This window comes from Carassius auratus, chromosome 48 (assembly GCF_003368295.1).
Source record: "Carassius auratus strain Wakin chromosome 48, ASM336829v1, whole genome shotgun sequence".
Taxonomy (NCBI): domain Eukaryota; kingdom Metazoa; phylum Chordata; class Actinopteri; order Cypriniformes; family Cyprinidae; genus Carassius; species Carassius auratus.
In genome coordinates this window covers 1,718,279-1,745,408 of record NC_039290.1, presented here as the reverse complement: position 1 = coordinate 1,745,408, position 27,130 = coordinate 1,718,279, and the positions used below count along the sequence as shown (strand labels likewise).

Below are 27,130 nucleotides of genomic sequence, written 5' to 3'. Positions count from 1 at the left end.
GGCTCAGACGCTCACAACATTAGAAGAGGCATGGAACCCCAGCAGAGACTCATGGGAACAGAAAAGAGATTAAGACTGCTAGGATAGGCCCTGAGAGACAGTTGGGGAACACTTGCAGTGAGGGAAAGGCATTAGGTTGGCCCTTCCTGTCTGTTGTGGCAGGTTGTGGCCTGTAATTGGTGATGACAGAGCCTTATATGACTGGTGGTCTGTAATCAAAGCCTTCAGGGGAGCTGCCTGTCTAAAGCACATAGGAAACTGATGAGGATGTGGGAAGGAAGCACTAAAAGAGCACAGATCCCTGGGATTAAGGAGGAAAGAGGAGAAGATAGCGAAGTGGCTCTGGCAGAAATCAACAGCAAGCTCAGTGGAAATGGGGCTAAAGCACAGGTGGAGACAGAGATCACACAGACAAAATGAATTTAAAACAACATTTATTGAGTTAAGAATGTAAAACTGATCAAACTTGCAGAAGAGTGAAGATGAATGCAGAAAACATCAACATTAACATCCAAGAACAAATGAGAAACACGAGTAACATGAGTTATAGAGATGTCGGAAATGAGAATCAAAATGAATTTAACTAGCGACAGCCTGTCTGATAAAATGCCATTATAATCCATACAGTACATGCTTGTTTTTAACAACCAGTTTGTAGCTAAGCTGTTTTAGCCAGATCTTAACTCTAAGATAAGCAGACCACTTTTAGCAATCCAAACTCAATTTTTCATGTTCAAACTATTTGAACCCATATACTGAATTCATTGAAATTCTCAGTGAATGCTTTCTTAATGAAGCGGCTTACAAGGCAGAGGATAAATTATGTGTAAAGAATACCTCAGCCAATAGATATGAATACAAATCAAGTACCAAGCCAAATCAATGAGAATGAAGTGCTCTTATGAAAGCAGCGCTATCTATAAAATAAGGAAATGTGGAAAGTTCTCACCCAGATGGGACAGGGTTTTACATAAGACAGATGAGATGATTTTGAGAGCACAAGAAAAATACTTTAAACACAATGATGGAAAACCGGGAGAACAGAAAGAACTTTTCAAAGGATAAATTAGGACACAGATTGTCCCAGTCTCATCAAACCACATGTGATTGGTAAGTAACATCAAATACGCCAAAATAAAATTACAATTACAACAACAAAATAGGAAAGGGCTGCATAATGAGGATTGACAGCTGTGGCTATTCCCACAGCTCAACACGCACATGGAAGGTTAATTTGCCCTAGTGATGGAAACCCAGTCAGTTAATAACAGAAATTGTACGACTGCGGCGGCTACTGCAGCTCTGGCAGGGGGAGGGACGTGGAGTCAACCCTGTCCTGCAGCAACAATGACACAATATGGTGACATCACTTCTGCAGCATGGCAAGGTTATACCTCCATCATGCGCTAGAGTGAAAGGGGCAGAGGGACACTGGCAGCGCAGCATACAACGCTGAGCCCCTAGTTTGATGAATGCATCAGATAACGCACGCTGGCAGCCAATAGTCTGCTTTTTCCACTACAAATGTCCTCAGATATCAGCACTGGGGGTTAGGAATCCATGAATCCATAATGGAGCATGAAATGATGATGGGAAGGAGGCGAGGAAATAGATATTTTCAAGGAACAAAAGCATTGCTTTATTCAGAATAGAGTAGAGGAAGAAAATGTAGACCCATTGCTCTGTGTAACCATTTAATGAAATATGGCATTGTATAATTCAATCTCTTAACGTAGCTGAATAACTTCCAGTGCTTCCACATTATTCTGCTTCAAAACGACAAAAATCATAATTGTCGATTATTCCCTTGAAATTGCAATTGCGATTATTAATTACGATTAAATGATGTTTATGCCATTGTTTCATGCAACTGCATGGCGTATTTTTAACCAAACCCTAAGCTGAAAACACTCTAACTGATTAAACTTTAGTGCTTTTCTATAGTATTACACCTCGAATGTCAACTATACATCAGATTGGTTTGTTCTTTAAATTATACAAAAGTAAAAATATGAATGGTATTATAATTTTATACTAAAACTAAGATTAAAATAATGGGAAAAACCCTTAAGATAACATTTAGAAAGAAAAAATGCATCTTAAGCACACCAAATAACATAAATGGATGCTTTGAACGATTACGTAATTGTGGCAACCATGATTGTAATCGCGATTAGACATTTGATTTATTGTGTAGCCAGGGATGCTCTGATTAATTGGCCAGAGATCATATTTTATGACTCTAGGGCTGTCAAGCAATTACATTTTTGAATCTAATACACTCTAATCAGAAGTGGCATGAATGCAGTTACAATTGCATAAATAATGCCATGAGAATAATGGGTTTTAAATGGATATTAAAGGAATATTTCACCCAAAATGTTAATTCTGTCATGAGTTGTTTTAAATCTGCATGACTTACTTTCTTCTACATAACAGAAGATCATTTGAGTCATGTCTGTGTTTTTTTTTTTTTTTTTTTTTTCTTCAAACTATTTAAGTCAAAGGTAACCAAAACAGTTAGGTTACAAGCATTCTTCAAAACATCTTCTTGTATTTTCCTCAAAAGAACGAAAGTAATACAGGTTAGAGGCGACATGAGATTCTAATGAGTAAATGAACATTTTCAATTAAACAAAGGACGTGTTTGGATGGCACTTTGGGATGTGGAATTTATAGCTGAACTACAAACCATCTCGGATATTTACTGTGAACCAAAATTAGATGATGAAAATAACTGTAGTACAAAACATCAATCTAATCTTCTCCTCCACGAAATATCACTTCCCTTTAACAAACTACAACTCTTAAGTCCATGTGTTTCACAGAATTGCTGAGTTGTCTCAAATTCTCTCTCCGTAAAATTTTTAAAAGTGAGCTGGGCTAACAGCTAATTTCGCAGGTCTCTGAAGGCAGGCTTGGCCTCTCCATCTTCTCCCTGTCTTTCATTGTCTGTGGTTTAAAGGAGGCCATACATCTGCTCGACTGGAGGGCTGAGATTACAGGCTCACACCAAGAAAGCCAGTCTCTACCCATAATAATAGTTCTACTCTGTAAAAAGAGAGCAGGCTAGCGGGGCACTCCCAGGTGCTGCTCTGTTACTAATCTCACAAATGTCACAATGACTGCCACAGCTGCATCTGAATTAAGACCAGAATATTTCAGGCTAAAGTTTCTCCCCCAACAAGCATAGCAGCAATTTGGTGCATAAACAACTAACATAATTGCTTTCATTGATGCGCGAGGAATATTGGAACGTCGAAATGCATGATTCGGATCTTGCAATAAATGACTGTGGCAAGTCTGAAATGGAAAAGTTGAGCTTTCGTAGGAAGTTCTTGCTTGTGGAGAAATCTTAATTAAGACTATGTCAAGAGAGATTTTCTTAAAAATAATTTTAATCGTCTAAGGAAAGGAAAAAACACTTCATGCTGTCAGCTTGCACTCTGACATGATTTGCGGACACAGTACTTGAAAGAGGATTTGCCATTGGCTATTTCCAGACTAGAAAGCAGAGTGTACAAAATATGTCAGCAGTATAAACATAACTCTCACATTACATAGAAAACTCACTCTAAGAGCACTATGTACAATTTAATGTCTTCAATAAAAAAAAAGCCATTGGAGCAAGACACCAAACATGAAGTCAAACAGTCCAATATCAGATACCTTACCTCAGAGTTGAAACGGATCTGACAGACATTACAGGAAATGATTGGCCGTTTGGTCTTCACCAGTGGGACTCCAAAGGTGTGGTTGATCACTGCCTTCTGGACAGGATCCATCTGAATACAGAACAGGAGAAAGAAAAAGAGGGAAAGGGAAAAGAGAAAGGACATGTGAAACTAAACTCTGGTCTGACTCCCATTAGACAGAAAATGTTGTTCATCATGATGATGGAAAGATCTAGGTGACAGTATAGGTGCAGTAGAACATGGCTAAGGGCAGCCATATTGTTTTAAAGAGTCTGTTTCTATTAAATAAGTGTCCACCATGTAAGAGGTCAGATTTTTAAATAAATTTAACTGGCTATCCTGAGTACCACATCCCATAGCGCCAATGTCTAAGCCTATTATAGATATTATAAAGAACAACCCACCATCCCGATTCCCACCCCTACCATTTGAGGGTTGCACCGGACTTCCTCAGATTCATTCCTCTTATCTCTTTTAACTTGTGCCAGAAAACTTGTTTCTGTTCTGTGCCACAGTAACCATCGAGTGCCCTGATGCCGTTGTGCATGTGCAAAGTCCACACTACATCAGGCAGACAGGCACTGGATTAGCCTCAATGATGTTGTTCCATGGCTTTGCCTTCATGAATCTCCAGAGGATTAAGTGAAGCTGGCAGTTAGCTGGGTAATCAGAACACTTCCAGCTAGAACACATCAATAGATACAACTGTCAGTAGTAACAGCCTCAGCAATGAAACGGACAAGGGAGGGGCTCCGAAAGGCTGCAAGGAAAAAATATCAAAGCTCTGTGAAGGCCTCTCATAAGAAAAAGATTACTTTTAAAAGCTCAAGTCTTTTTTTAAAGTCTGCAGGCTGTTATTTTAACTCAGAACGCCCTTCTAATCAAGATTTCATAGCATACAGAAGTTAACATGCATCTATTGACCAAAATCCTGGGTGTTGGTCCATCAGGCTTCACATCTTGAAGTAAAAATAGCACAGCACTGAAGTGGTCTTCTGCTGGTGGTGATTTATTTCTCCAAATTTCTCAGACTAGAGATATCTTGGCTCATGACTATCCCAATAAATTTCCTTCAACACAAATTATGTTATGATACAGTTTATGATGGTGCTACAAGAACCCAAAGAAACCACCAAACCACAGATGAAAAGACGCCTTAAAGGCATAGCTCAACCCGATGTGTTTTCATTGTCTATTCACCCTCATGTCATTCCATGGCTTATTTTCTTCTGCAGAACACAAAAGAAGATATTCTAAAGAACTGTTTTTGTCCATACATGTTTAACCTTTTCCACTTATTTAAACTTTCATTGTAAGCCAGTGTGTTCTTAAACAAAACTGGATTCCACTGACTAACATTGTATGGAAAACAAATATATATACTGTTTGTGTTATATAAAATATGGTTATTTTATCAAAGTGAGGAATTAACAGTGCATGTTGTGAAATGACGTCCCGTTGCTTTTAGTGTTTGAAAGACCGTTGTATAAAAGTGGGATCCAATGTTGTTTTGGACCCCATTAACTTTCACTGCATGGGCAAAAACACATGAAACATACCCGTTTGAAACGGGTAAATGATTGTGGGTGAAGTATTAATTTTTAAGAAAATATGCCCATGTGTCATGATGTAATTTTAATATAATTTTTTTATTGTCTAATTTAATTCCCAAGAGTCTCCCTTTACTTTCAAAACAAGATCCCATGATATTTTTTACAAACCATGGAGTGTTTCAGTATGCTGAAGACTGCAAGACCAAAATGCATTGCGTTCAAATACAGATGAAGGTGCAATGCCAGGTAAAACATCCTACAAAGCTAATGAAAGCTGTTCGATGTCCAGGGCTTCACACAGAGAAAAGTACTCAGCTTTGTTTCGTCTCTGCCTGAGCTAGCTGGAGGACACTCACCTTCGTATCCTGAGAAGCGCTTGGATCTCTTGGCTACATTGGATTTCTTTGTGTTTGTGTGTGAGAGTGTCACTCATCCAGAAGGGATCCTAGGTATCCCACCACACCACCTGATTCTCCCACATTCACGAGCTTCTGGGCCCCCTTCTTTGGATGTCAATGAGCGATTTGTGCATTTGCAGGTCCAGGATATGATAACTTGATGTCTTATCTTCCTAGTTTTGCTTCTTCTTTTCCAACAGTGGGTCTTTGCTCTTGCCGTTATGGTTTGGTTTCTTGTTCTCCGTTGTTTAATCTCATCCACCTTCCTTCCATTCCTCCCTCCATCCTTCCTAACACTTCACAGCAAGCCAAGACTGTTCCTGGTTGGATGCTCTCTCTTCATTTTCCTCTGCCTCTTTTTTGCTGTTCTTTCCTTTCCTTCCCATTTTACTGCAATAATATTTTCTGTCTTCCTTTCCTATGCTCTCTTTCAATGATCTACTTCCTCTTTCTGTTTTATATGCTCACTCGCTGACTTCTCATTTTGCCCAGATGCACTAAGAATGTATGCACTCCCTCCATTTGTTTTTTTTCTCTCACTTTCTCACTCCCCAAATCACTCCCCTCCACTCCCTCATTCTATCAAAAGCACAAGCTGCAGAATTCAGCCCTCCTCCAGCTCCCCCATCATGATGGTCCTCTTGCTCTTGCCAATACATCTAAAACACATGTGGATCCAATGCAGCGTTGACCCGGACTCAATTAATAAAACTTCTAAAAATATTTGAACACATAATGCCTTGTGATTAAGGTCGGAAATTACAGTTTTTTGAAGGGTCATAAGAGGTAAAATGCATGCAGTCAAAAGATTTCAACTCATAAAGTCCATGTGGAGTTACATTACTCAGTGAGGAATATTGGCAAGCTGTGAACATAAATGTTGCCTTTTGCGAGTGAAAGAAAGCGAGGCTTTTCTCGAAAGTGGCTGCAGGTGAGCTGCAACAAGTTTGTGCATGAGTTGCCTGATTTAACGTCTCCAAAATTCCTGATTCTGCAGAAAAGCTAGTGTCTTGGGGAGGTTTTCTGCACTTCTACACCACAACCTGTTGCCTGGCTTAAAACATTCAGGTGCCTCAGTGCCTGCAGGCACATTGTCTCAGACAGGCAGGTAGAGGCCAAATCACATTAAAGACAAATTACAGCTGGACTGTGGAGCCCCGCTCTATCTTGAGATGATCAAAGCATCTGATATTGGTGAAATTTACACAGCAAAATAATTATTTGGCCAAACCCACACATTTTTGATTACAGCTATGATCAAGTCATTGCATTCCAACATGAATGCGATTTCAGACAGAAAAACTTGAGCACAGCTGACGTACTGCATGTTTAGAACCAGTGCTGGGGATTTATGAGTCAATCAGACCTGTATATTTGGTGTAACAAAAAACTATATTTGGTTTGAATGAACAAAGATAACAGCGACTTGAATCAGTGAATCAGTTTATGAATCTGTTGATTTAATCAATCTAATTGACCTCATTAGAATAAATCGCATTTTCCAGTGCTACATATGACACAGAGAACCTTAATCATCCTACTTGGGATGAACTGATTCAATGAACTGAAACACAACAAAGAGAGGACTGTTTAGAGCAAACAATTCACTAGAATGAATTGGACTTTCAAACAATAGTATATATGAAAGAGTACATTTGATTATCATCATAAGTTATAATTTAATTTATGAAAATTCTGCTAAATTAATAAATAGTAATTAACAATTTTTTATTTATTTTATATATATATATATATATATATATATATATATATATATATATATAGCCTAAATATAAATGTAAAGTGAAGCTATGGGTTCTGTTCTGTGTATGCTCAACTTTAATTTGAAATCAAATCACATTCAAATGTCAAAATGTACTTAATTAAATCACACAACTGATGACTGTTTAATACCTCAGTAGAAGCCTATATATATTATGACCTGTGTGAGGGAATTCTTATAAATGTCTGCATTCCATTAGGCGATGGCGTAAACACTGCAGTGTCCTAGAGAGAGAGGTCAGCCTGTCCTTCCAGCCTCTACAACATCGCCCCTTACTGGGCATCAGGAGAACTTCCCCATCGGACATCCGGTCACTCTCACATCCAGTCTTTAACCATTGTGATTAATAGCCTGCTGCAATGCTAAAACTGCCTCAATCTAAAGATTACTGCTCAGTGTCTGAATATATATAATAAATGGCGTTAAGTACACGAGACAGTAGTTAAGCTCTTAGATGCAGACTCTTTCATGAGCTCATGCATATTTCAAAATATTTAAACATCCCTTGGCTTTTACTAAAAAGAGAATAATGTGGCAGAATTGGAAGGCAATATGTGATGTGGATTTATTGAGCTGGCATGGAGAAAGTGTTTTTTCCTTCTCAGTGTTGCGAGACACTGCCAAAGGGCAGGCCATCTTTCACACTGGCAACAAGTGCAGGCAAATACAGCGAATTTTAGGAGAGAGAATACATACAGTACAACACACACTTCAGACATGGCTGGACCACACGACTAACCTTTCCCATTCAATTTGCTGACCAGCATCCTCATTTACATAACAGAATGCAATCTGGGAAATGAGTAAAAGTGCTGAGAGAGTGAAACGACCTGCATGCTAATCAAAATGATTAGCTATAAGTCACGATGACTTGAAAGAACTCATACAGCATTACATTGTCCAACGGACAGCAGTCGGGCAAATTTCAATATACAAACCAACCAGCTGTAATATTTAAGGTTATCCTTACATAATCAGATCCCTATTTGAAAGTAATGATGAGAAGGTAGTAATGTATTACAGTGTAATATTACATCAGATCTGCATGGTGGAGAGGAATATTTTCAGGAAATATAGTGCACATAAAAATGTAATTGTTTTCATTTACCATCAAGTTGTTCAAAACGGGTATGACTTTATTTTTTGCTGTAGACATAATTTTGTGGAATGTTGTTAGCCAAAATGTTTTGGTGACCACTGGTTTGGTTTGGAATGCCATTTGGTTTTTGGCTGAACTATCCCTTTAAATATGGCTTTAGAAAACATTATGATATTTGTATGTGCTTTAAATAGCTTGACAGTTACAATCCTCATCCTCTCATCCCTCACTGCCCATCCCACCTTGTGTTCCACAGAAGAAAAATCAATAATAGCAATCTGGATTTACACTAAATTGTTTCATTTTTTGCTTGCTTCCAGTATTATTCCTGCAAAGCAAGAATCACTTTTTATTCAAGTATATCCGAATATCTCTCACGGCTGTAGACGGTATTGTTTTCTCTTGGTTCATTTTTCTTGGTTCATGTCAAATTAATTTGGATAAATAAGTCGCACCTGACTATAAGTCGCAGGACCAGCCAAACTATGAAAAGAAGTGCGACTAGTCCTGAAAATAATATCATTTTGTAAACTATGATGTTTTTTTTTTAGCATTCTTTGATGAAAAGAAAGGTCAAACACATGTTTTTGAGATATAAATAAAAATACTGTCAATTTTGATCAGTTTAATGTGTACTTGCTGAATAAAAGTATCAGTTTCTTTAAAAAAAATGGTAGTGTATTTGTCCAAGTGTATTTGTTACAGAATTCACCAGTAAGAACAGAACAATGTGGGCCTTGGACAAGTTAATTTGATCTGGTAATTCAAGATCATTTATGTTTAACTTTTCATTTTCTGTTAATGTATTTTACTATGCAGTAACAGATAATGTTGTGAAATCCTGTAGGCAGCACTGTTAACAGAGGTTTTCAGTGGCCTAATCTCACCGCATTGAAGTTGTGGAAGAGCCCAACACTGTGTGGAGGAGGAGTCTCCATTGGAAACTGTAGAAAGGGCTTCATATCCAGATGAGGCTGGATGACTGTGGGGGTCCGCAGAAATGTAGGGACAGCCCCTGTTCGGTTGATGCTTCCTGCAGAGACAGGAAAAATAGAAGTTTAAGAATTCTTCCTTTAAACTTTCCAAATGAGCTTAGAATCCTGTCACCGGGTTAAATTTCTAACATCAAACCTGAATAAAGTGCCTTTGCTCACATTTTTTGTCAGTGCAAAACTCATCAGAGAGATGTCAACCTTTGGTTATGAAACAGCCCCCCCCCCCCCTCTCTCTCTCACTCTCTTTCTGTCTCCCAGTCCACGTCACCGAGTCTCTGTCCCTGCCAGCATGTCTTCTCTTATCCTTTACAGCATGTGCAACCTCTTGCATGAGACCGTGCGAGGACCCTCTCATTAGAATTAAGCTTTAGCGAGCAGTTACTTTAAGCTGCTTAATTTCTGCTGCTGGATTTTCCCTGCCTCAAATTCCCTGCAGTCTTAAATCTGTTCTCTTCTATCTCTCTCCCTCTTCCTCATGCTGCATGTCTCCTTCTTAATCTTGGATGATTTTTCGCCCCTCTCTGCTTCTATTTCTAGATTGCTCATCAAGCCTCCACGCTCTCCTGATTTCTCCAGCTCTTCTGCGTGCAGTTGAGATGGTTTCCTGACGTAGGAAACATCATTACACTGTGCTGCTGTGGGCACACATGTCAGGATGCGCGGGGAGAAAGAATGAAGGACAAATAGAGATTTGAGAGATATGCTGTCTCAGCCTGGACACAGCTGTTCCTCCTGCTCTCCTGCTGGAGCCTTAGGCCTGGACGAGCCCTGGCATCATTAACTCAAATTAGGCATGCAAGACTCCTCACTGGCTGCACAGCACACAGGGAGATAAAGAGCGAGAACAGCAATAATAAGGAGGCAGACTGGTTGTAAGATAGCTGGTGAGAAAGAGAGAGGAAGAGGGAGAAAGTGCCAGTGGTCGCTTGTGGGCACTGCTGGTCCCTGATGCAATGCTCAACAAATGTCACATGACTCACACTCTAAATACTCCCTTTTGCTGCAAACAGTTCTCTTCATAAGTGCCGCAGTGTGCCTTAAAGAGACAGTTCACCTGAAAAATGAAAAATGTGCATTTTAATCATCCTCAGATGTTATTTGTTCCAAGAGAGAGTCACGAAATAATTTTTTTTTAAGTATATAGTTATCAGGGGATTTCAAGCTCCGACAAAACAGCCATAAAAACCATAGAGACCAAGCACCATAAAAACACCATCAAGTCATAAAAGCATAAAAACACCATTAAAGAATAATAAGATATCAAGAAAGAGATCCGTATGACTCATTCACTGTATTTCAAGTCTTCTGATGCCATATACACTTAAATTCAAATCATTATTTATGGCCCTCCATCATCACCACAGCAAACATAACACATTCGTTTTCAATTTATGTGACACTCTAGACTGAAGTAATGGCTGATGAAAATTCAGCTTAGTCATCACTGGAATAAATTACATTTTAACATATTAAAACATGAAATAGTTCTTTTAAATTTGAATAATATTTCATCATATTTGCTTTAACTGGAATTTTGATCAAATAAATGCAGCCCAGGTGAGCATAAGAGGATTCTTACAAAAATATTAGAAAGCATTATTATATTGTAGTTCACGTCACAAATTCATATTGGCATGCCATGTTTAGATACTATGAATGCGATGCGAGCTTCATTAAAGAATATTAATGGATAACATCTTTTACATTTCAATGGTTTTAAAGCCATTCCCACAATGTGAATGTAAAGTGATTCAAACAACAAAAAAGGAAAAATACATTTAATTTTTTTAAGGGATCTTTCCATTTAACTGGCTAACAGGAAAGTTTGCCAGCTGAGGAATGGCACAGATTTGTTGACAATAAGAGAAAGATGTGGAGAGAAACACAGGGGTAGCAGAAGCGTGTTGGGGACGGTTGTCCTTGCAGCAGAGTCAAAGTGTGTGTGACAAAACACCACAGCCAGCATGCATAAATCAGGTCCAGTCTGCTTCCTGCCCCTAGTGTATAATTACCTCATTCAATTAAAGAACACTTTCCGGGCCCGGCTCCCGCTGTAAATCGTTGTGACAGGGTAAGTGCATGCGACTGTGTTTGTGTGTGTGTGTGTCATGCATTTAAAAAAATGGAAATAACATCTAACAATACTTACTGCTCAGATAACGTATGGCACTTTAGCGCACCTTCCATGAAAATTAAACCAATAAAGACCAGCCCAATGACATCTGAGATCAGTGGTTTCAAGCAAGCGTGTTGATTGGACACTGCAAGCTACCAGATCCTCCGCTGACAAACAAAGTACCTTGATGATAATGCCAGCGGTCTTAACAGCCTCATCAAGCCTATGTGGTGCAGGGGGAGATGTTGTTCTGCCACTGTATCTGAGTCTGATTCTCCTAACAAGCTGCGGGAACCTGATCGGGCTGGAGAAGGGGGAGGAGGACCGGGCTTTGGTAGTCATTTTAAAGCTAGTGACATGCTAGGAATCCTGCAACACACGCCGGGCCTGTAATCACCACGTTTAAAGATCCTGCGGTGCGGGGGCAGCCAGGGACCGAGGGACAGCCGTGCACGGGGATAAAGGAGCTGGTGTGAAAAGAATATTTGGGAGAGAGTGATCCAGGGCTGTGTGTGGATATGGGAGGAGTGCGGGAGAAAGAGTGGGGGAGGAGGGGTTTATAAATAGAGAGAAGGGCACAGGAAGATCAAAGGCGAGGGAAAGCGTTTTAACAAACTCAAATAATTCAGAACCTGTTTGGGCCTGATAAATGGAATCTCAGGCGTGCTTGCCACTCTCTAATACTGAAGCTTGGCAATCCTATTTCTTAGGCCGTATGTTTGGCATTTTCTGAAGGCTGGCGTAATTGTGAGGAGCGCAGTGGGAGATAAGGGTGAAATGGTTTGAGATAAGGAATGATCATGATGAGGTCAAGGCTGACACAGCTATGGAAGGAAAGGTGGGGAGATTTTTGCGATGGCTGAAAAATAAAAGAATATTATTATCAAAAGGTGCATAAGGCACATCTCATTAGCTGGCCGGTCACCTTCAAACAGGGAGGTCAGTAGTTTAATTGGTTGCAATGGAAGAGAAATTGGTGACTTGGTTTCTTCACGTGCAAAGAGGCACCCAAGTGTTTCTGGCCTCAGGCTGCTCCCCTGGGGAACATTATTGCAAATCTGAATGCTTACAGTATGTATGGGGTACAAACTGGTCTCATTAATTTGCTTAGATTTTTGCTGAATTCAGTTCACTGTTATAAATACTACTTTAAATTATTACATAATTTCCCCGTTAAAAAAAAAAAGTTTAATTTTTTATAATCATGATACTCAAGAAGTAACATTTTTTTGCATCCTTTCAATAGCATGATGTGAAAAAAAGATCTTATATATATAAACTTGAAAATAATGTGTAACATCGAGTATTATTTTAATTTTATATATTATTATTATAAACATACAATCAAATTTAATTGTTCAAAGACATTTCCAATATTTTGTACAATTATTATTATTATTATTATTTTGGCTATATATACTGGGCAAAAGGGTTGCAAACGTAAGCTAATAATAATAATATTAATTTGGGAAAATATAATAATAATAATAATAATAATAATAATATTAATTAAATATAATGGGTTTTTATGGTTATTATTTTATAAATGTTGAATAAAACTGTTTTAAGACATTTCAAAGATTTGCTAAGAGGGCTCAAAAAAAAAATCAAACCACAAATAAAATGGAAAAGTAATAAAAAAAGAAGAAGTACTAATGATTTATATGATTTAAATATCCTGTTTTGTATCCTTTTTGTGGAAAGTGCCATATACATCATTCATACAAGTAAAAACTAAGAGAATACAAGTGAAGAATAAGGGGTTCAATGGTTACAACAGCAAGACATGAGAGAAAGGTTAAAAGAAAGAAGAGGATGGCTGGCTTTGGAAGAATACAGATGTCCCCTGGCAAGTGGCAGTGGCCCTAAACAAATAGGAGAGAGAGAGAGAGAGAGAGAGAGACTGAGAGAGTCCCAGGGTCCCTCAGAGCCCCTCACTGAGCAACTGTCGAGCAGATGATCCAGAGGAGAGTGAGATTGGAGCAAATGCAGATTAATGAGATGAGTGATACAGATAGATGTTTAGTCCTGTCTGAATCCACTGCTCTCTGTCTGTGTCTCTCTCTCTCCAGCTCTGTGTACTTAAATCATGGCCATCCTGATGACCTTCAGACTAACCAAAAGTAAGCCTCAGGTCTTGCACCCACAATCACGTGATTGTTAAAAGGATCGTTAAAAAAAATAGTATGTAAACTTCCCTAAATTTACAAAAAATTATGAATAACGTCTCTTTCAAGGGCACAAAAATGACATTTGGGATTTGTCCATAATTCAGTCGCAATTCCATTTGGTGCCACTAGTGGTTCCAGAAATTGCTCCACGTAAGATTCAATGCAATTCAGTTGCAAAATGTAAATTATTATTTTTGTATAAACATTGTAAAAAGTCTTATTACAGAAAAAACTCAGATCCTTCCTCTAAAAGCCACCTGCACTGCATATTCCAGAACACAATGTGCTGTGTAATTACTGCTTGTATTACAGCAGACAGGTGCCATCTCCTTCAACCATCAAACGGAAGCTATGAGCAGGAACAGTTGGTGGATATTAGAGGAACTACTCAACATGGGACAAAAACTGTTTGTACGTTTTCATTATTTTGCTTTTGAATGTGCAACTCCTCAGATGTTTTAATTATTAAAGTATGCGGTGACAGTGCAGCACACTGTGTTTGCAATTCATGAATATGTGTCACAACAGCTTTTTAGACACAGTTTTGTGTTACATTTACATTTGTTTATACCACATTTGCGGAAAATAAAGTAGGCTAGGTATATGCTCTGATTTTTTCCAATATTTCCAGTGACAGTTTTGTCATGCACTGCTGATGCCTGTGCATTTTTTGTGCCAGGAAGAGATTTAATTAGCTGAAATCTAAGAAGGCCAGACAAGACAGTCTGGTGATAAGGTCAAGGTTTGTCTTCAAATGTCTACAGTTGTAAATTAGAAAGAAAACAATTAAATCAGCTTTCCAACCAAAGTTCATCATTTACATTTATGCACCTAGCAGATGCTTTTATCCAAAGCAACTTACAGTGCATTCAGGCTATACTAGTATGTGTGTTCTCTGGGAATTGAACCCACAACCTTTTGTGCTGCTAACACAATGCTCTACCACTGAGCCCCAGGAACACTTTTCTCACTTTTCATCAGAACTCATCACTTCTGCTGATGGAGGGGGGAAAAAATCACACGCTGTCTTAATTTATTTTCATTCATCTGTATGCTGACAGACCGTCTGGTTGGGGACCTGAGCCTATGTCCTTCCTGTCCTCAGCTGTGACCAAGGCAAGCAGAAATTACTCATTCATTTAACAAATTTAGGTCCAATTACTGTGATGGCAGTATAGCACTGCTCGCTATTCCAGTCCCGTCTCAGAACGGCAGGGAGAGAGAGAGCCTGTCCTCATCTGACCGCCAAAGCAATATACCATAAAAACCAACCTCAGGATAAAAACACACACAAACACAATCTTTTCATTGAAACACAACCACAAATGGCTTATTGGTTTTACTGCATAAAAAAGTGGCAACTGCAATACAGTAAATGACACAATGTGCATCTGCTATGTGTTGCTTCCTAAGCATAATCAGTCACGACTGTGACAAACCAAAAAAAGTCTACTGATTCCTTGGTTTCTTTATCTGTATTGGCTATATTAACAAAGTGGCGCATTTAGTCAGAATTTAAAGCTGGAACTATAATGTTTTTCTGTCTCTCTTAAACATTTTATATGCCTCAATCGAGTGATTGAGCCATTGGCTGGATTTTGTCACTGAGCGCATGAAAGTGGCTCAAGGTCTATGGAGAGAACTACTCATTAAGATTCTCATTTAATTAGAATAAACACACACTTCTCAATGCTTCTTCACTTCGCCTGGCTTCCTTCAGCCTAAACTCAAGTGAGTCAACAAATATGAGAGAAAAAGTATAAAGCTCAATTAACCAAACATTACTAATTTAGTTTCACAATCCAATGTCAAAATTATAAGAAATGAATAAGAGCCAATGGTCTGGAATGAAATATTACCATAGTGCTTATAGTATACTGCCTACTATTTGCTTAAAAATGTATGTGAAACAGTATGTAGTATCCAATGCTAAATATTTTATGCACTGTATGCAGTCCATGTATAAAGCATAGGCAATGGAATGAGACAAGACAAGAAGACTGGCTGCATTTAGAATGGAATGCTAGCATACTGTTTATTGCATACTGTAAAGTATATACTGTATTTTAAATAATGTTCTTTTGATAACATGGAATATAAGCTACTGTGCAGAATATAAGGTCAATGCCAAATAAATGTTAAAAACGAATGTGTGAAACTGTACAGTATGCAACACCACGTTGTATATGTATAGTCCAATGTATAAAATACAAGCAAAGAAGTTGGATTTTAAAAAAAAGTGTATGACAAGACTGTACAAGATCATTGACTATGTCTAGAATAGAATTATCATATGGTTTACTAAAGTGTGAAAAATAAAAAATTGAACATAACTTAGAAATCCCTCTAAATATTTTATCATTTTTACACCGCTGTCACGTGACTTCACTATTTTGCATGTAAAAAAATTATCACCTTGGAAATAACAAATATGGTTTTCATATGTTTGGGGAATTAAAGGATTAAGGATAAGATAAAAACCAACCTCAGGACAAAAACACACACAAACACGATCTTACCACTGAAATACTCAAACAAATAAATAAACATTTCTTCTTCTTATCAATGTTTAAGAGAGTTTTAAGAAAAACATTTTAAGAAAAAGTTTTAATAAAATATTTCTGAACATTTTAATAATTGTTATATACACATTTTTGTCAGGAATCTTTTATGAACAGAAAGTTTAATAGAATATTTGAAATATAATTTTTTTTTTTTTTATAAAGGTCTCTACAGTCGGTAGCTATTGATTAATGCAATGCATCCTTGCTGAATAAAATTTTAAGCTTAAAGTAAAAAATATTGACCCCAAACTTTTAAATGGTAGCTAATATTGAGAAAAAAGGTACATGCTGTGTACCACAGAAATGGTATGAGCAGTATGCTAGTAGGCTAGAGTATTCCAAACATAGCTTATGAGTATAGAAGGCAATATAACTGTCTCAGCCCTTTAAAAATGACACATGTTAAAAGCAGAAGTGATTCTCTGCTGTCACTGGAACCGTCTGGCTGTGTCACATGCTATATTTTGCCACAAGGAGGTGCTACTGTGACCTTGCTTGCTGACCCTTCCACAGATATCAAACAGGATATAAGTCCCTTTTATCCTTTTTTCACAGCTCTTAATCAATTAGTCTCCCCTTCTCTATCTTTAGGTCCTGCAGTATCAACCCCTCCCAAAGGGCTTCTGATGTTAAGTAGATGTTTTGCAGGGAGATAAAAACTTCTCCCCAACTGCATGTGCTCAGCAATTTCATGCCTTGCTATATGAGCCACGTCTGCGGTCCGTGTGTGCGTGCCGAGAGTGAGGTGAACAAAGAGATGATTGACTGTGATAAGCATCCAAGACGCTACAGCGGGAGGCCGGTATGAGCCCCAGCATGTCTGAGAGTAATCCCTCACATCATTCCTACACAAACATACATAAACACACATTCACGGCTGTGCACTTCCACTCCACGGTGCTCCTTTTTGGCTGAATACTAAGAGAGACGGAAATAAGGTTACAAGAAAAAAGTATGAAGCAGCTAAATGATTTATGTTTGTATGTGTGTGAGAAAGAGAGAGAGTAAAAAAGATGAAAACAGATAAAGAAGTGCCCTGCCAGACCTGTGATTTCAAATGTCTCCACAAATTATACGCTTGCACCATCATAATGGCCCAAATGATATTTACGGGCGCTATAATTTCAGTATCTTATGTTGATTTACTCCAACCTGAATTATAGATTGAGTTGTCGTGTGCGCACACATTTAAAAGGTCACCATATCAGTTCAAATGTAACCACGGACTCTAAATTAGATTAAATCAAAGCAGGTGTTAAATGAGCTTGTGTTGAATATGGATCCGTCTGATTTAAGCTCTTCTGTAAATGGACACAGACAAACTAGACTCTCAAAGCAAGCCGTCAAGCCCCCCTCACCTCAACAAGGCTATTTTATATGTAAAAAAAATACTTTTTAGATAAAATACAAACTTCTAAGGGTAGCTAGCTAAAATACATTTATGCTATATAGTTTTAAATATATCAGGTAATATCAGGTAATATTTCATTCAGTTCTGGTGACAGCATTAAATGTATAACAAGAAAAATACAAACGTATATAATGGTATACTAATGTTCAAAAGTTTGGCATCAGTATTTTTTTTTATTGAATCTTTTTATTCAACAATAGTGCATTAAAACTTGTATTTCAAATGAATGCTGTTCTTTGTAACACTGTATTGCATCAAAGAATCAAATATTTTTTTTTTATATAAAATGATACAATTAGAAATGTTTCTTGGGCATCAAATCTGCACATTAAATGATTTCTCCAGGATCATGTGACACTGAACACTGGAATAACGCCTGCTAAAAATTCAGCTTTGAGATCACAGAAATAAATTATATATTTTTAAATACATTAAATTAAAATTACTGTATTTCTGATCAAATAAAAGCAACATTAATGAGAATAAGACACTTTTCTAAAAAAACATAATAATATTATCAGCTCTAGACAAAACTATCATCCCACTGAACTGCTATTTAGCTTGTCACTAAAAATGACACCATTCTGAAAAATCTGAGCTAATGTTAAAATGTTATTAACATTATTTTAGTTAGTTATTCCTCAACACTGCTTTATCCACTACTAGCAAGTAATTTTCCTGAGTACTCACACAAACAAACAGATACAACCACGCATATGGCCTATTTTCAGACAGGAAGGTTTCCAGTGGCTAAATACGGGTGAAGTAATGACAGGCAACGTGTGTAATGACACCCTGTTGAGATAATAGATTGCCCAAGACGAAATGCCCCAGAACGGACTTTGCTTTGATCTTATAAGCAGGTGAATCAAGGATTTGAGGCTTTAATTATCCATTTGTCTCTCACAAAAAAGTGCTGAGTCTGTCTGTCTGTTACAGACTAGATGCAGTCATGCTGAAAGTACCTTTGCTCCACTCCGAAACAGATTCAAGTTGGAGAGAATTTCACAGAAACTTTCTGTCTTCATCTCCCCCTGTCTATGGCCTCAGTGTTAAACCTTCCCCTCACAGCCCAGGGCTCCGTGCATGTGTTCCAGACACAGAAGCAGATTCACACCCTAATCCTCTGATAAATCTGGTCTTGGCTCCACTGTGGGGCCCAGTAGTGGTTCTTCCTTATAGTGGGAATCAATAAGAGGCAGAATGGCTTCTGGGACAAGGGTTCTGTACACTCAGACACACTTCTTCTTCAAGTCCAGACAGGAACTAAAAGCTGGCTAGAATACAATCCACTAACCATCAAGCAAAACTCAAAAGAAAAAGTAAAAACATTTTTTTTTAAATGGCATGTTTGATCTGGCACAGAAAACAAAAATAATGACTTTATTCAACAATTTCTTCTCTTACGTGTCAGTCAACATGCGTTCACAAGAGTACCATGATGCATGCAGGTGATGCTGCTCACGCATGAGCCGACATACTCGCATAGAACCTGGATGCGCCGTAGCTTGTTTGCAAGCAGAGGAATGCATGCATACATCATGGTACTGTCATGAATGCATCAAAGATTGACATGGAAGAAAATATATAGTTGAACAAAGTTATGTTTGCTCTCTTTGCACACAAAAAGTATTCTCGTAGCTTAAAAAAAAAAATGGTTCAACCACTGATGTCACATGGACTATTTTAACGATGTCCTTGCTACCTTTCTGGACCTTAAACGTGGTATACATCGCTGTCTATTCAGGATAAGAAAGCTCTTGGATTTCATTAGAAATATCTTAATATGTGTTCCGAAAATTAACAAAGGTCTTACAGGTTTGGAATGACATGAAGGTGAGTAATTAATGACAGAATTTTCATTTTTGGTTGAACTATCCCTTTAACAGACAGAACCCTTTTTTTTTTCATTCACTATAGCTACACAAACTACAAAATGAGATTATTCACTTAGGCTAAATGTTTAACAAGATTTTAAGTATTTTAAAAAATATACACAATTTAAAAAGTTTACAAAATATTTTACAAATCTAAATTCATTATAAGCTCTAAATTATTAAATGTATATAATTTATTAAATATTAAAAAATAATAAATATAAGATTAACAACTGACAGTGATCAATTTGAACATTTAGCATTACCATAGCAGACAAATTTCAGAAGCCAAAACCTATTCGTTCGTTGTTGCTGTTTTTTCTTAATTATATATTATTATTAAATTACAAACTTTAATGTTTAATTTAACATTATTAAAATATATATATATATATATATATATATATATATATATATATATATATATATATATATATATATATATATATATATATATATATATATATAAACGTACAATATTTAATGTTGTAAATTAACAACAATTGACAGAGCTGATTTTAAAATTACCCTAACACCTTGAATACATCTGACTCATGATGAATCATTCACAAAATGCAATCAGAGTGGTTATTGCGGTGTATTATTATGTACTTCTGTGATATAACTCATTTGGTCTGTTAAGAGATGTTTTCATCGAGGGAATTATTGCCTAGCTTTACAAAGAAAGCAAATAGATGTATTGAGGTCAGTGCCAACAGTATAAACAAAACCTGCTTATTACTACAAGAGACCGAACAGACAAACAGACGAGAGCACCAAGAGACCAGCCAAACAAGTGCATATCCTCTCATACGAAAAGATCACAGACATGTTTCTGCATAAAAAAAAAAAAATATATATATATATATATATATATATATATATATATATATATATATACACATGTGCAAGCGTGTGACAAATAATGTACTCAAATACATTCCTCTTACAACATAATGTTAAAGCGCTGTGAAAACTGACCGATATCCTAAGGACACCGCTGATTCACTTTACATTGGCCTTCATTAATCTCTCACCCCATTCCTCTACCTCTCCACCTCCTTTTATCTCCTCCTTTGCTTTTCTTCCTCGAATTTCTATCATTTTCTTCCCATTGTTATAAATCGCTCCTGTTTGGCTGAAGGCCAGCTTGATGGGTAAGATGATCTGTTTTTATCCATCTGTAATCTATGGGAATGTTCCTAGCTGTAGGGCACACCGGAGTCTTTGATGGATGGTAGGACGGCGTGAAGTGCTTATGGTGAATTTGAATAGGGGATATATGCTCGAAAGAGAGAGAGAGGAGAGGAGCAGCTAATGATTTAATGTGCCTTTTATCCATATCGTCACTGGCAATTACATAAAGAGTCCAGCATAACGAAATGCTGCCCTGTTCAACAATCTGATCCTTAATCAGTCTCAAGTGTCTTTGCCCTGATCCTCTGAATAATGTGGTTATCTTTAAACTGGCCCTGTGCCCTAAAAGTGCAATAACCGTCTTGTGTCCTCCACCACAAAAGAAGCACTGCATCTTTGACCAATGCTGTGGAACGTGGCCACTCCCTTGCTTTATTCACTTACTGAACCTCCCCTACAGCAGTTCCCCATCCATCCTCTCGCAATCTAGCTATAACCTTCCTTAACCAGCCCCCCACCCATTAAAAGTCTGGGGTGTACACCCAGGAAAAACAATGGCTGCCCTGTCTATCTTGCCCACATTCTCAAAGCCTCCTGCCCTCAGGTATGAAATCCTATCACTCAGCACAAATGGCTGGATTAGGTCAAATTCATTTGTAGATGGAGAGGAGAAAGAGGGCTGGGAGATATCTAGAAGGAACATGGGTAAGATGATCGTCCGCTGCCGATTTTATTAGAAGTTCCTGGAGGCCTCCACATAAGCCACTGTTTCTTTAAAAAGGAAAACAAAACTGCAGAATGGTTTCTGTAAGTCTCATGAATAATGAATAAAGGGTTTGCACAGCGAAGGAAAGGTTCATATCTGTGGAGTGCTTGTGTGTTTTTAGTGCCATGATAAATGAGTGTATCTTTCGCTGTATCCATGTACCGTTTGTGCCATCGTTCCAATCACTTTAAGTGCTCTGAGCTCTTCGAACGTTAGTAAGCTGCACAATTTGAAACCGCTTACAATACTCTTCAGAAGTGTTGGGTTGGTAAGATTTTTTAATTTTTCTGATAAGTAGTATCTTACGCTTACTAAGGCATTTATTTTATCTGAAATGCATTTAAAAAGAATAATAGTGTGAAACATTAATTACAACTGAAATGTTTTTGTTGTTGTTGTTGTTTTAATCTTTAACATTCTGAAAAGCTTTTTTTTTTCTTTTACAAGATGTAATACAATTTCAGGTGTCCCCAGAACGTTTCCCCAAGAGGTGTCCCCAGATCATTTATTATACCATTTTGAAATTGCCTGTTTTGAGTGGAAGCCAAATCATGTTGTTTTTGAGCATCGATCTTTAAATGCAAGATTATTCAGAATATAGCACTATTTTTATAATACTTTTATGGTTCTTTTGGATAATTTTTAAAGCTTAAAAACTCCAAAAGAGTGACCAGGTCCTGTATATTATTCAGAATTTCTCCTTGTGTAATCCACAGAAGAAATAAGTCATACAGTTTGTAACAACATGAAGGCAAGTAAACATTTTCATCTTTTGGTGAACTAATCATTTAAAACCGAAAGAAGCAGACACTGAGAGATACAGAGATGAGAGTGAAAGAGAGAAAGAGAAAAAAACAACAAAACAAGCAGGGAACTGGGTTAGTCTGAAAACATTCTCTTTGAACGTAAAGGTCCCAAAGGTGGCGTGCGAAAGAAAAAGCAGAGGAATACAGAGAGAGGGAAATCCTGACCTGCTTCTATAAATCTCACGCTTCAACGCCACTCTCTCTGAATACTGTCACCTAATATAACTAACTGTAGAATAGTTCAATTCTCAGAAGGAAATGTGTTCATTTAACATTCTGACTGAATCGCACACTGAACAGTGAGAACCAGCTATTAAGTCATCCCTAGGCTACTTGTCTTCATCTAGAAAATACACCTACAGCTCCAGGAGGGTCTAATCCACATTTAACCTTGAGTGTGTGCAGCATGTACTGTATGGCTTTTCATGTCTCCCCCCCCCACCCCCTCCACCCCACACAAACACACACACACACACACACATATATATAAATAGAAGCACACATTTTCTGTAACATGCTTACATCCAACAAATGTGGACAGGCAGTCCATATATATATATAAAGACTACAGCTGACTTTGCAAGAGCAAGAGAAGGAGAAAGGTGGACTCCTGGCGTGTCCTCGGCTCTAATCTCTTCCACTGTGTTGTTTCCTCCTTTACTCTCTACAGTTTTGAATTCCTCTTTTTCACTCCTTTTTTTTTTACAGTTCAGAAGGAAATTAGTGAATAATTTTTACTGTCCTTATTTTCCTTTTTTCTCTTTCCCTTTACTCTTTTACTGATCTTCTCTGCTCTTTTAATTAATACTTCTATTGATACTCTCCCTTTTCACCATTTTGTTTCCTTACCTCTTCTACCCTAATTTATACAGTTTTTTTCCCCATCTCTCCACTCCTCTTTTCAGAGTTGGCTTCCTCTCCTTCACCGTCATTAACACTCCTCTTCTTTTTTGTTTCATCTTCTCTTCTTTTCCACTGTTTTGTTTCCTCCTCTCCTCTCCTCTCCTCTCCTCTATATATTGTTTCCTTTTTTCAACCTTGCGCTACCAGTTCTGCAGAAAAAGAAGGGAAGCAGAAGGAAAGGTGAGTGTGACGGAGAGCTCTACAGAGGTGTAAAAGTGGAAGTTTGCTGATGATTCTTTCATTGTTATTGTTCAGCATTTTTTTAATGAGTCAACTGCCCTCTCTCTGCCACATAAAGGCCTGATTGAATGTGGCATCCCATTATCATGTAAAAGAGCCCGGCTTCATCTTTGAGCTGCTGACTGACAGCTGATATCATCTGAGTAATTGCACTGGAGACACACACTCACTCACAGTTTGGAGGAGCTCACAGAGGGAGCAGGGGATGAGAGATTTGGAATTTTCTGGAGCTGGTGTGAGTAAGTATGGAGGGGGCGGTGAATCTTCTCTTCAGCCGGCTCCACCATGAAGAGTCTTCTGGGAGGAGAGCTGTGTTTTGTGCACTGTTAGACTGTGTTTTAGACTATTACACAACACTGTGCAAGAACCCTGCACACACACATACACACACATACACTCAGGTGGGCGGTAGAAAAGAAAGGCTAAGCGGACAGCAGAAAGGTTACATGTGGTGTGAGCCAGGAGAGGAGGAAAGAAACTGCAGACACTGAACCCAACAGAGCGCAACGTAAAAGAGTTCAGGGCGCTACTTTAAAATTTGAGGAGCTTGACAAGCTTTAAAGATCAACAAAAGTCCAGCTACTCTATTGAAAAAGAAACAACAAAACTACTAAAAGTAGCAAATTATACTAAAGCTCTTTTCAGGAACAACAATATATTTTTAAATAGAACTATATAAATTACATATGTTAATTATATGATAATTTTGAAACATTAAAAAACATTGTTTAATCAATTATACAGTAAAAAACAGTAATATTGTGAATTATTATTATTACAATTTCAAATAACTGTTAAAATGTCATTTATTCCAGTGATGTCAAAGCTGAAGTCACAGCATCATTACATCAGTGTTTAATGTCACGTGATCCTTCAGAAATCATTCTAATATGCTGATCTGCCCAAGAAGCATTTCTTCTTATTATCAATATTGAAAACTGTTGTGCTGCTTAATATTTCTGCAGAAAATATTAGATTCCTTGATGAATAGTAAGTTCAAAGAAAATAAATTATTTTAAACAGTTTTTTTACTAAAAAGCAGAAGTCAAATTTAATGTGTCCTTGCAGACCTTTCTACATTATTTTGTAAAATCACTGTATATTACTTTCTATATTATTGAAAAAGCCCTAAAATGATGCATATCTGTCCGCTCAGGGATTGAACGAATCTTTGAATCATTTTAACTGATTGACTTAAATGAATCACCTGAGCAAACAGTTCACTAAAATAATTATATTTTCCAATGTGTGCACGCATGCCTGTTTAATTACATCAGTTTACTCAACTGTAAATAGCAATATAAAACTTATATAACACTATAGTACTAATTGCTGGAAAATACATTCCAAAATCGCATTCCAAATCATCCACCTCTCTCTTCTTCTCTGTGATTATCTTCTCTCTTTCCTCCTCTAACCTCCTTCCTTTTTTTTTCTTCTGTGGCTTTGGAGATAAACAGTGGCAGCATGTGACATAGTGTATACATTAACCCCAATCTCCAGGCCACCCCAGGAGAGACGGCTGAAAGTATGAGAGATGGAGAAAGAGAGGGAGCCGTGTAGAAAATGTCCAATGATTGGCTGCCCCTGAGGGTCCATGTGCACCTGTAGGTACATTTTCAATGCTTCTGTGACTTTGATGTTTCTCCTCATAGCCCAGGTGCTGGGTTGAACGCAGGAAGAGGAGGAGCAAAAGAGGAAATCCTCGATGAAAAAAAAAGGACTGCAGTGTTGTTACAATCCCACTCCACTACGAAAGACATTTGGCATCTGAGCTGTCACTTCACTACTACTGTAAACATCTTCAATGGAGGTTTGAAGTCGACCCTAGTATTGAAAGTCGCCTAATGTCTCAAATCAGAGTTAGTCTCTGTTTCATTGGGTGAAAATAGCTGTTTACAGATAAAAGGTTTTGCATAGCTCATCAGCCATTAAAGGGATAGTTCACCCAAAAATGAAAATGCGATGTCGTTCTACTTACCCCCAGGGCCTCCAAGATGCAGGTGACTTTGTTTGCAGTCTGTCAGTCATATAATGTAAGTGTATGGGAATCACGGCTTTGAGGGTCAAAAAAACATACACAAACAAAACCAAATTAAACCCTACGGCTTGTGACGATACATTGCTTTGTAAACACACAAAGCGATTGGTCTGTTCAAGAAACAACAGTATTTATATGTTTTTTTTGACTCTCAAAGCCGTTATTCCCATTAACATCCATTGTAAATCTGACATACTGCAACGGTTTGAATTAAAAATCTTTATTTGTGTTCTACTGAAGAAACAAAGTCCTACATCTTAGATGCTCTGGGGTAAGCAGATAAACCAAAAAAATTTGGGTGAACAATCCCTTGAAGGTGACACATTTAAATAAGACTGCAACTGCGATGTACCTTGCCATCTCAGATGCTGCTGTGGTCACAATTGCTATAACCTTAACATATGTCCATATTTCTTCTCTCCCCTTTATTCATAGACTACTATTCCGTAATATGAAATTAAAAGGTGATTATTAAATAATTAATGCACCCAACCTGTATGATTTTCTTCTTTGGTGTTCATCAAATTAAATAAATACAAATTACAACAGATAAATAAATAATTGATAATTAAAAATAAAACAAATAAAGACATGAAATAAATACTTAAATACAAAAATTGTAACGAGCAAGTTACCGCGTTATTATCGTTATTAATTGATTAATGCTGATAATTATTTTATTGCACGTTATATTATATTCACGCCATCATGCAGCACATATCAGAAGATCTGCATTCTGGCACGGTTAGCGCTCACACTCACTGGTCTATATATAACTGAACTGTGCTCTTGCCCACCTCTTCCAACCGAGCCAGGGACTGCTAAATGAAGTGATCACTCTAGTCAAATGAACCAGGCTTTAGGGGTTAAGATTTTGCTTAGTGTAAGCACATCCTAATTATTCTCCTGTTCCAGCACACACAAGTCTCTACCCGCACATCATGTGTTGTCCCGCACCACACTCTGCTGTGATGGGTCCCACGAACATGCCAGTCTCTAACAGGAAGATGTCTGTTATAATGTTATTATCGAGGCTCTGGATTTACAAGAAATATTTTAACTGCTACTATGTAAAAGGACATTATTTGTTTAATCATTTTTGTTCATATAGCACTACTTTCAAATGAAAAAGTGCTCAATACACTACTTTTGAATGCATAATTAGTTTTGTGCATAACAATGCGATTAATTGTGATTAATCGCAAAAAATCATGCAATTAATCGCGATTAAAAATAAATAAATCGTAGCCCAGCACTAGTAAAAAACAAACAAAAATAAAAATACATACAAAAATAAACACAAATACATCAAATAAATATATACAGCAAACAAATTACTACATAAAAACAAACCAATAAAAATAAAGACGTATATAAATAAATAAATACAAACAAATAAATTCTGCTATCAGTCATCAAGTTTGAAGTAAAATAAGGTTGTGTAAGTGATGACAAAATGTTAATTTTTGGGTGAACTATCCCTTTAAGAGCTCTTCTAGTTTTTTCAAAGATAACCATGTTTACTGTTTCTCCTCCTCTCTACCTCTCCTCTGCCGACACTCAGATAGCCGTGAA

At 37.4% G+C, this 27,130-nt stretch overlaps 1 protein-coding gene across 1 annotated transcript in view; it reads right to left on the bottom strand.

Annotated features, from left to right (window-relative positions):
* Positions 1 to 9,577, bottom strand: part of LOC113065280 (zinc finger protein 385A-like) — a gene marked incomplete at its 5' end in the record, with an annotated part of 37,728 nt that extends 28,151 nt beyond the window's left edge. The window contains 2 exons of the mRNA XM_026236523.1: positions 3,675 to 3,785; positions 9,416 to 9,577. Of these exons, the coding sequence (XP_026092308.1) occupies positions 3,675 to 3,785; positions 9,416 to 9,577 (273 nt within the window). The remainder of the gene's footprint in view (positions 1 to 3,674; positions 3,786 to 9,415) is intronic.
* Positions 9,578 to 27,130: the final 17,553 nt, after the last annotated feature.